General features: G+C 44.3%; 1 protein-coding gene across 1 annotated transcript; it reads left to right on the plus strand.

The window, feature by feature from the left end:
* Positions 1–652: 652 nt before the first annotated feature.
* LOC122678357 (diacylglycerol kinase alpha-like) lies at positions 653–3,374 on the plus strand. Its single transcript, XM_043879023.1, has one exon. It carries the CDS (start codon positions 1,034–1,036, stop codon positions 2,984–2,986), a length of 1,953 nt encoding a protein of 650 aa, XP_043734958.1. The 5' UTR covers positions 653–1,033; the 3' UTR covers positions 2,987–3,374.
* Positions 3,375–11,619: the final 8,245 nt, after the last annotated feature.

The following is an 11,619-nucleotide window of genomic DNA, read 5'->3' on the forward strand; positions in this document are numbered from 1 at the left end:
ATCACTGATGCTGAACAGAAAAAGAGAAAACAGAACAAAAAGAAATAAGGATGGTTTAAGAGACCTTTGGGACAACATCAAGCATACTAACACTGACATTATAGTTGTCCCAGAAGGAGAAGACAGAAAGGGGCAGAGAACACATTTGAAGAGATAGTAGCTGAAGACTTCTCTAATCTGGGAGAGCAAACAGTCATTCAAGTCCAGGAAGCACAGAGAGTCCCATACAGGATTAAACCAAACAGGAACATACCAAGACACACTGTAATTAAAACGGCAAAAATTAAAGATAAAGAGAGACTATTAAAAGCAGAAAGGGGGCGGGGGGAACACTTCCCTGGTAGTCCAGGGGTTAAGAATTGCCTTCCGATGCAAGGAACATGGGTTCAATCCCTAGTCGGGAAACTAGGGTCCCACATACCACAGGGCAACCAAGCCTGCGTGCCACAACTAGAGAGCCCACGCACTGCAATGAGAGGGAAGCCTGCAGGCCACAGCAAAGACCCAGCACAGCCAAAAAAAACCAAGAAAGGAAAAGTAAAAAGAAACAAATAGCATATGCAGGAACGCCCATACGTCTTTCAGCTGATTTTTCAGCAGAAACTCTGCAGACCAGAAGGGAGTGATAATAATACATGAAAACTAGGAGCTCCTGCTCCCGCGCTGGTGCTCCAGCTCTGACCGTGCACCCTCTGCATGCAAGAACTACCCTTGGAAGCAAAGTTCCAAGCCCCACAAGCACCACAACCAAGCTGCCTTTGTGTTCATCCTTAAAAAAAGAAAGATGGCCAAGGAGAGGGGCCTAATAAGCCTCAGTGATTTTGCCCAGCTGCAGAAATACATGGAGTACTCCACCAAAAAGGTCAGTGATGTCCTGAAGCTCTTTGAGGATGGTGAAATGGCTGAATATCTCCAAGGAGATGCCACTGGATACGAGGGGTTCTAGCAATTCCTGAAAATCTACCTGGAAGTGGATAATGTTCCAGATCACCTAAGCCAGGCACTGTTTCAGTCCTTCCAGACTGGCTACTACATGGAAGACACTGTAAGAGAAGATGTGGTGTGTCTCAGTGATGTCTACTGCTACTTTTCTCTTCTGGAGGGTGGCCGGCCAGAAGACAAGATAGAGTTCACCTTCAAGTTGTACGACACGGACAGAAACGGGATCCTGGACAGCTCAGAAGTGGACAGAATCATCATACAGATGATGCGAATGGCGGAATACCTGGATTGGGATGTGTCTGAGCTGAGGCCGATTCTTCAACAGATGATGAAAGAGATTGACTATGATGGCAGCAGCTCTGTCTCCCTGGCTGAGTGGCTGCGGGCCGGGGCCACCACCGTGCCCCTGCTCGTGCTGCTGGGCCTGGAGATGACCCTGAAGGACAACGGGCAGCACATGTGCAGACCCAAGAGATTCCCGCGACCAGTCTATTGCAACCTGTGCGAGTCGAGCATCGGTCTAGGCAAACAGGGGCTGAGCTGTAACCTCTGTAAATACGTCGTTCATGACCCGTGCGCCATGAAGGCCCTGCCCTGTGAAGTCAGCACATACGCCAAGTCTCGGAAGGACATTGGGGTCCAGTCACACGTGTGGGTGCGAGGAGGCTGTGAATCCGGCCGCTGCGACCGCTGTCAGAAGATCCGAATCTACCACAGTCTGGTTGGCCTGCATTGTGTGTGGTGCCACCTAGAGATCCATGATGACTGCCTTCCAGCCATGGGCCATGAGTGTGACTGTGGGCTGCTCCGAGATCACATCCTGCCTCCGTCTTCCATCTACCCCAGCGTCCTGGCCTCTGGACAGGAGCGTAAAACTAGCAAAATAAGCCAGAAGACTGTGGATGATTTAAGTTTGAGCACTTCTGAGGCTCTGCGGATTGATCCTGTTTCTAACACCCACCCACTTCTGGTCTTTGTGAACCCCAAGAGTGGCGGGAAGCAGGGCAAGAGGGTGCTTTGGAAATTCCAGTATCTGCTGAACCCTCGACAGGTGTTCAACCTCCTAAAGGATGGTCCTGAGCCAGGACTCAGATTCTTCAGAGATGTTCCTGATTACAGGATTTTGGTGTGCGGCGGGGATGGCACAGTAGGCTGGATTCTAGAGTCCATTGACAAAGCCAACTTGCCTTTTGTGCCTCCTGTTGCCGTGTTGCCCCTGGGCACTGGAAATGATCTGGCTCATTGCCTAAGGTGGGGAGGAGGGTATGAGGGACAGAATCTGGGGAAGATCCTCAAGGATTTAGAGACGAGTAAGGTGGTACATATGGATCGATGGTCTGTGGAGGTGATACCCCAACAAACTGAAGAAAAGAGTGACCCAGTCCCCTTTCAAATCATCAATAACTACTTCTCCATTGGTGTGGATGCCTCTATTGCTCACCGATTCCACATCATGCGAGAGAAGTATCCTGAGAAGTTCAACAGCAGAATGAAGAACAAGCTATGGTACTTCGAATTTGCCACTTCTGAATCCATCTTCTCAACATGCAAAAAGCTGGAGGAATCTTTGACCGTTGAGATCTGTGGGAAACCACTGGACCTGAGCAGCCTGTCCCTAGAAGGCATCACAGTGCTGAACATCCCAAGCACACATGGCGGTTCCAATCTCTGGGGTGACACCAAGAGGCCACACGGCGACGTCCACGGGATCAACCAGGCCTTGGGTATTACTGCCAAAGTCATCACTGACCCCGACATCCTGAAGACCTGCGTGCCGGACCTAAGTGACAAGCGGCTGGAAGTAGTGGGGCTAGAGGGTGCAATTGAGATAGGCCAGATCTATACCAAGCTCAAGAATGCTGGACATTGGCTGGTCAAGTGCTCTGAGATCACCTTCCACACCACAAAAACCCTCCCCATGCAAACTGACAGAGAACCCTGGATGCAGACACCTTGTACAATCAAGATCACTCACAGGAACCAGATGCCTATGCTCGTGGGCCCACCTCCTCGCTCCTCCAATTTCTTTGGCTTCTTGTGCTGATGGGGACATCTCAGCCTCCAAGCCAGCTGTGAAGCTCCTTGTCCCTGGACTGTCCTACCCAGGCTCTGTAAATTGCTGCCACACCCTCCTGCCAGCTCAGGGGGGTGTTCCTCCACCCTCACAGTATTTATTATCCTGCACCACATCCACTACCCCCCATACACACACACACACACACACACACACAAATAATACATTGAAAGTGCCTCATCTGAATAAAATGAACTTTTTTCCCCACTGGGATATCTGTTAAAAAAAAAAAAAGAAAACTAATGAGAGGGGAAATCCTGCAACCAAGAATACTGTACCCAGCAAGGCTCTCATTCAGATTTTATGCAGAGATCAAAAGCAAGAGTTCAGCACCAGCAAACTAGCTTTACAAGACATGTTAAAGGAACTCTAAGTGAAAAAGAAAAGGCCACAAATAGAAACATGAAAATTACAAAACGAAAAAGCTCACCAGTAAAGGCAAATATATAACAAAGGTAGGAAATCATCCACACACAAAGTTGGTAGGAAAGCTAAAAGAAAAAAGTGGTAGAATCATCTATATCCACAATGAAAAGTTAAGAGTTACACAAAACATTTAGATATAAAATATGTCAAAAACAGTCATTGTGATAGGATGAGAGTACAAAAGCAGGGTTGTTAAAATGTATTTGAAATTAAGCGATCAGCAACTTAAAACAATCACATATATATAAAGGTTACTGTATATAAACCTCCCAGTAACTACAAACCAAAAATCTGTAACAGATATGCACAAAAAAAGAAAAAAAAAATGAAATTTTGCCATTTGCAGCAACATGGACATGCTTCGGTATTATGCTGAGTGAAAAAGGTCAGAGAAAGACAAGTACTGTATGACATTACTTACTTGTGGAATTTAAAAATTGAAACAAACTAGTGAATATAACAAAAAACCAGACTTACAGATATGAAAAATGAAGTGGTTACCAGTTGGGGGAGGAAAGAGGGAGTGGTGAAATAGGGGTAAGGGATTAACATGAACAACTAAAAATTAGCTACAAGGACTTCTTGTATAGCACAGGGAATATAGCCACAACCTAGTAATGGGGACAGCTGCGACAGAGGTTACATGTCAGGATGCTCTGAGCATACACACAGAAAGGGCACTAACTGACTCAGTCTCAGGGGGTGGTGTGAGATGGGTGCAGTCTGCCTGAAACCTGAAAGTTAAGCAGAAAATAACTGAAAGGATGGAGAGGAGGTTATGTTCCAGCAGAGGCTACTTCCTCAGGGTAACCTGTTAAGAGAGGTGGAGCTGAGAACATAAGCAGGGTCAGCTCCATCAGGGCCATCAACTGTGACATATGGACTGCTTTCCAAAGCAATGGAAAACTACTGAGGAATTTTAAGCAGGGATATGATCAGACTTGTACATGAAAAAAACCACTAGCTACAGTGAGAATGAACTGAAGGGAATGACTTGAGTCTAGAGGCAGGGTGGGCCAGTTAGGAGGGGAGAAATAGACTCCACTTCTTGACAGAAGGTGCTACCTCCTTGCAAAGGTGTGGGCACCAGAAGGGAACAATGTGATCTCCAACAATAACTCATTGTGTGTCAGGCCCCTTGCTGGCTAAAACAGAAGTCAAAGGATGGAGGAAGGGATGAACAATTCTTCCCGGGAGACTCCATGAGCATGGCTTCATGGAAGAGGACATTAGAGCTGGGCTAAAAAGAACAATGTTGGCTTAAAACACTAAGATCATGGCATCTGGCCCCATCACTTTATGCCAAATAGAAGGGGAAAAAGTGGAAACAGTGACAGATTTTATTTTCTTGGGCTCCAAAATCACTACTGACAGCGACTTCAGCCATGAAATTAAAAGATGCTTGCTGCTTGGAAGGAAAGCTATGAAAAACCTAGACAATGTATTAAAAAGCAGAGACATCACTTTGCCAACATAGATCCATATAGTCAGTTATGGTTTTTCCAGTAGTCATGTACAGATATGAGAGTTGGACCATAAAGAAGGCATGGATGCTTTCAAATTGTGATGCTGGAGAAGACTCTTGAGGAGTCCTTTAGACTGCAAGGAGATCAAACCTAAAGTCAATCCTAAAGGAAATCAACCCTGAATATTTACTGGAAGGACTGAAGCTGAAACTAAAGCTCCAATACTTTTGCCACCTGATGTGAAAAGCCGACTCACTGGAAAAGACACTGATGCTGGAAAAGGCTGAAGGCAAAAGGAGAACGGGGTGGCAGAGGATGAGATAATTAAATAGCATCACCAACTCAATGGACATGAATTTGAGCAAACTCCAGGAAATAGTGGAAGACAGGGGACCTTGGCATGCTGCAGTCCATGGGGTCACAACTTAGCGACTGAACAGCAACAATAACAAAAAGAACAAGGAAGAATTTGGCAGAGAATGTGTTGGAGCCAAGGGCATTCCAATGATGGAGGATAGCATATACAAAGTTCAGAGCCACAGTAAAGATCAGACATGTCTGAGACAAATGGGAGGCTTAGTGGGGCTGAAGCATGAGGAGTGAGGTAAGGAGGTGAGGGGCTGCGAATGTGAATTCTCTTTTTTTTTTTCCCCTGCCTAACAACTTGGTATTGCACAAACAGTGTGATATCAACAAAGGAAAAAAAGAAAAAGAAATAAACATTTTCTTAAACCCCACCCTCCCGGCTCCCTAACACAAGTATGTTTATTTTCTCCTATTCCCTTTCAGGGCCTATCTACACAAAGACATGTTTTTAAATGGCTATAATCCTAGCACAGAGTTAACCTTATATTTAACTGTTTTTCACATAATATTATAGAGGAATAGCAAATAGCAAACGTAGAGGGTGTTTGGTCATAGCAAACACCCTCTTCCAACAACACAAGACTCTACACGTGGACATCACCAGATGTTCAACACCAAAATCAGATTAATTATATTCTTTGCAGCCAAAGACGGAGAAGCTCTATACAGTCAGCAAAAACAAGACCGGGAGCTGACTGTGGCTCAGATCATGAATTCCTTATTGCCAAATTCATACTTAATTGAAGAAACTAGGGAAAACCACTAGACCATTCAGATATGACCTAAATCAAATCCATTATGATTATACAGTGGAAGTGAGAAATAAATCTAAGGGACTAGATCTGATAGACAGAGTGCCTGATGAACTATGGACAGAGGTTCGTGACATTGACCAGGAGACAGAGATCAAGACCATCCCCAAGAAAAAGAAATGCAAAAAAGCAAAATGGCTCTCTGAGGAGGCCTTACAAATAGCTGTGAAAAGGAGGGAAGCAAAAAGCAAAGGAAAAAAGGACAGATACACCCATTTGAATGCAGAGTTCCAAACAGCAAGAAGAGATAAGAAAGCCTTACTCAGTGATCAGTGCAAAGAAATAGAGTAAAACAACAGAATGGGAAAGACTAGAGATCTCTTCAAGAAAATTAGAGATACCAAGGGAACATTTCATGCAAAGATGGGCTCAATAAAGGACAGAAATGGTAGGGACCTAACAGAAGCAGAAGATACTAAAAAGAGGCGGCAAGAATACACAGAAGAACTGTACAAAAAAGATCTTCATGACCCACATAATCACAATGGTGTGATCACTCAATTAGAGCCAGATATCCTGGAATGGGAAGTCAAGTGGGCCTTAAGAAGCATCACTACGAACAAAGCTAGTGGATGTGATGGAATTCCAGTTGAGCTATTTCAAATCCTGAAAGATGATGCTGTGAAAGTGCTGCACTCAATATGCCAGCAAATTTGGAAAACACAGCAGTGGCCACAGGACTGGGAAAGGTCACTGTTCATTCCAATCCCTAAGAAAGGCAATGCCAAAGAATGCTCAAACTACCGCACAATTGCACTCATCTCACATACTAGTAAAGTAATGCTCAAAATTATCCAAGCCAGGCTTCAGCAATACGTGAACCGTGAACTTCCAGATGTTCAAGCTGGTTTTAGAAAAGGCAGAGGAACCAGAGATCAAATTGCCAACATCCGCTGGATCATCAAAAAGGCAAGAGAGTTCCAGAAAAACATCTATTTCTGCTTTTTGGACTATGCCAAAGCCTTTGACTGTGTGGATCACAATAAACTGTGGAAAATTCTGAAAGAGATGGGAATACCAGACCACCTGACCTGCCTCTTGACAGACCTGTATGCAGGTCAGGAAGCAACAGTTAGAACCAGACATGGAACAACAGACTGGTTCCAAATAGGAAAAGGAGTACGCCAAGGCTGTATATTGTCATCCTGCTTATTTAACTTACATGCAGAGTACATCATGAGAAATGCTGGGCTGGAAGAAGCACAAGCTGGAATCAAGATTGCTGGGAGAAATATAAATAACCTCAGATATGCAGATGACACCACCCTTATGGCAGAAAGTGAAGAAGAACTAAAGAGCCTCTTGATGAAAGTGAAAGAGGAGAGTGAAAAAGTTGGCTTAAAGCTCAACATTCAGAAAACTAAGATCATGGCATCCGGTCCCATCACTTCATGGGAAATAGATGGGGAAACAGAGGAAACAGTGGCTGACTTTATTTTTCTGGGCTCCAAAAATCACTGCAGATGGTGATTGCAGCCATGAAATTAAAAGACACTTACTCCTTGGAAGGAAAGTTATGACCAACCTAGACAGCGTATTAAAAAGCAGAGACATTACTTTGCCAACAAAAGTCCGTCTAGTCAAGGTTATGGTTTTTCCAGTAACCATGTATGGATGTGAGCGTTGGCCTATAAAGAAAGCTGAGCGCCGAAGAATTGACGCTTTTGAATTGTGATGTTGGAGAACTCTTGAGAGTCCCTTGGACTGCAAGGAGATCCAACCAGTCCATCCTAAAGGAGATCAGTCCTGGGTGTTCATTGGAAGGACTGATGTTTAAGCTGAAACTCCAATACTTTGGCCACCTGATGCAAAGAGCTGACTCATTTGAAAAGACCCTGATGCTGGGAAAGATTGAAGGTAGGAGAAGGGGATGACAGAGGATGAGATGGTTGGATGGCATCTGACTCAATGGACATAAGTTTGGTTAAACTCCTGGAGTTGGTGATGTACAGGGAGGCCTGGCGTGCTGTGGTACAAGAGGTCACAAAGAGTCGGATACGACTGAGCGACTGAACTGAACTGAACTGAACTGAACTTAATATTATAAGCACCAAATGTGGTTCTTCTTATTCAGCGGCCCTGTCTTTATAATGGAAGACTCCCAGAAAGAAAATATACTTGTAACCAACTCCGCTCAAGCACTCCTCTGAATTCTGTTCTCTTCTAGAGGCTCCCTCACGTCTTTGTGCATCCAGCCCCAGCTGTGACTCCTGCAACACCCCAAACTCCCTCCCTTTCAGCACCTACCCCTTCTCTCATGTCTACCTTCTCCAATCCTGGCTCCCATTCCTTTTTGTCAGTTATTTTGTCTCACGAAAATAATTTGATAGGAACCACAAGATTTGGAAAATATGTTTGAGGTGGTCTAATTTAAAACATAAACTAGGGACTTTCCTGGTGGTCCAGTGACTAAGACCCCATGCTCCCAATATGCGGGGCCTGGGTTTGATCCCTGGTCAGTGAACTAGGTCCCACATGCCACATCTAAGAGTTCACATTCTGCAACTAAAGATCCCACATGTCACAGCTGAAGATCAAAGATCACGTGTGCTGCAACTAAGACCTCCAACTCTGCAACCCCATGGACTATACAATCCATGGAATTCTCCAGGCCAGAATACTGGAGTAGGCTTTCCCTTCTCCAGGGGATCTTCCCAACCCAGGGATCAAACCCAGGTCTCCTGAATTGCAGGCAGATTCTTTACCAGCTGAGCCACCAGGGAAGCCAACCAAGACCCAGCTTGAAAAACACCCCAAAGCTAATAAAACCCACAGTGAGATACCACTTCACACTCACCACAATGGCTGTGATCACCATAGATGAAAACAAGTGTTGGTGAGGGTGTGGCGGACCTGGAACAGTCACACTCAACTGGTGGGAATGTAAGCGGTGCAGCTACTTTGAAAATATCCAGGCAGTTCCTTAAATGAGTCAACACAGACTTACTACACAACCCAGCAATTCCACTCCTAGGGATACACCCTAGAAGGAATGAAAACATATGTCAACACAAAGATTTCTACACAAATGTCCATGTCAGCATTATTCATAGTAGCCAAAAAGGAGAAACAATTCAAATTACTATCAACTGATCAATGAATAAACAAAATGTGATCTATCCATATACCGGAACAGTCTTCAGCAATAAAAAGAAACTAAACACTGTCACAGTCTAGAACATGGATAAATCTTGAAAACGTTATACTAAGCAAAACGGCACATATTATATGATTCCATTCATATAAAATGTCCAGAATAGGACCATCTACAGAGACAGAAAGTGAAGTTTTGTCTAGGACTTGGGGGAAGTTAGGAGGTTGAGGGAAAGGGGGAGAGATTGCCAATCAGTACAGCCTTTCTACTGGAGATGAAAATATTCTAAAATTGATTGTGGTGACAGCTGCACACTATGAATGTGCTAAACATGATAGAATGATGAACTCTAAGTGAGATGAAAAGATAGACATGGCACGAAAAGTCTATCTTAACAAAGCTATCTTTTAAAAATATACTCTATATAGTATCTATGAAACTGGGGATCCTGGAGGCCACTCAAGGAGTAGCAGGTAACTTCCAGAGAGGCAGGTGTGGCTGTGGAGATATGCCAAACTTGTTTAGGAGTCATGGAAAAGAGCCACCTGTTTGGAGCCTGCTGATTTCCCAAAGCATCATGGGAAACTCCACATGGGAGCTGCTTTAGGGTCACGAGCAGCAGGGGTTAATTTAACAAAATTCATCCTCCTGAACTGGGAGGCCAGCGAATTTAAGACCTAATTACCAGGAGACTAGACAAACATATATATAAGAAAAGGAGCTCTGGATAAGGAATCAATAGAGTTATCCTGATCCTACACCTCATGGCATCCAGTCCCATCACTTCATGGCAAATAGATGGGGAAACAGTGGAAATAGTGGCTGACTTTATTTTTGGGGCTCCAAAATCACTACAGATGGTGACTGCAGCCATGAAATTAAGACACTCCTTGGAAGGAAAGTTATGACCAACCTAGACAGCATATTAAAAAGCAGAGATATTACTTTGTCAACAAAGGTCCGTCTAGTCAAAGCTATGGTTTTTCCAGTAGTCACGTATGGATGTGAGAGTTGGCCTATAAAGAAAGCTGAGCACCGAAGAATTGATGCTTTTGAATTGTGGTATTGGAGAAGACTCTTGAGAGTCCCTTGGACTGCAAGGAGATCCAACCAGTCCATCCTAAAGGAGATCAGTCCTGGGTGTTCATTGGAAGGACTGATGTTTAAGCTGAAACTCCAATACTTTGGCCACCTGATGCGAAGAGCTGACTCATTTGAAAAGACCCTGATGTTGGGATAGATTGAAGGTAGGAGGAGAAGGGGACAACAGAGGATGAGATGGTTAGATGGCATCACCGACTCAATGGACATGAGTTTGGGTAATCTCCGGGAGTTGGTGATGTACAGGGAGGCCTGGCATGCTGCGGTTCATGGGGGTCACAAAGAGTTGAACATGACTGAGCAACTGAACTGAACTGAACTGAACCTATCCATCTTCTGTGTGGAAGATGAGGATAACTTCTATTTCAAAGTTGAGGGGATCAAACAAAGCAGCTGATGCTTTACAAGTAATTGAGTTCTGTACAAATGTGCAAGATGTCTGTGTGAGCCCCAACTGGACTGAGACTTAATAATTGTTTTTGCCATTCTACTCACCCCATAGACTCCTTCACAGCGTGAACCCAAGACCAGAGTGAGGGTTGGGGAAAGTTGTAAATAGGAATGCTGAACACTGAGACAGGCCGGCAGGCGTAGCCCCATTAAGGAACTGCCTGCGCCCAAGGTGTACTGCCCAAGGGTACATTCACCTGATATAAGCATGAAATATATACTTTTTCATCAAGCTTGAACTGATGCTTTGGTCTTAAGAGCTCCTGCTATGGGGAACTTGCTATTCAACAGAGGTGAGTATTTCACTAAGGAATCCAACACTGGCAGCAGAGACATCACAGAGCAAGACAGTATAGACTCAGCTCCAACTGTGTGCTGGGTGCTTTACCTATGTTGTTACAGCTAATTCTTATGACATCCCCATGCTACAGGAATTATTCCCATTTTACAAAGGAACTCACAGATCAGAAAGACAAAAGAACTTGTCTATAGTCATAAAGTAAGGACATGATGGAACCAAGATACCAAGTTCAGATACTCCTGATCATGTTTGCTGAATGAAAGCAGCATATGTTTATGTGCGCTGGCAGCCCCCAAATGCCTCTCTCCAATCAAATCATGGAGTACAGAGGACCTGGGATCCAAATGGTTACTGAGCGAAGGATGGACAGTGTTGGCTAAGAAAACAGGCAGGTGTGTTGATATGAACTGTAAGGAGGATTAAATGAGATAATGCATTGGAAGAACTTTGTGACTGGCTCATTATCAGAGTTCAAATTCCAGCTGTCCAGTAACTCACTGGGCAAGCCACTAGAAACGCAGGTAAAATTAAACACAAACAAAAAACCCTTCCTTTTCAAAAACAATAGAATACTCTTCCTTTTCACA

The sequence above is a fragment of the Cervus elaphus genome, chromosome 20, assembly GCF_910594005.1.
Source record: "Cervus elaphus chromosome 20, mCerEla1.1, whole genome shotgun sequence".
NCBI classification, from domain to species: Eukaryota; Metazoa; Chordata; class Mammalia; order Artiodactyla; family Cervidae; genus Cervus; species Cervus elaphus.

Bases quoted from the DNA above. Each gene is read 5' to 3' on its own strand.
- LOC122678357 (XM_043879023.1), top strand. From the start codon at position 1,034: ATGGAAGACACTGTAAGAGAAGATGTGGTGTGTCTCAGTGATGTCTAC.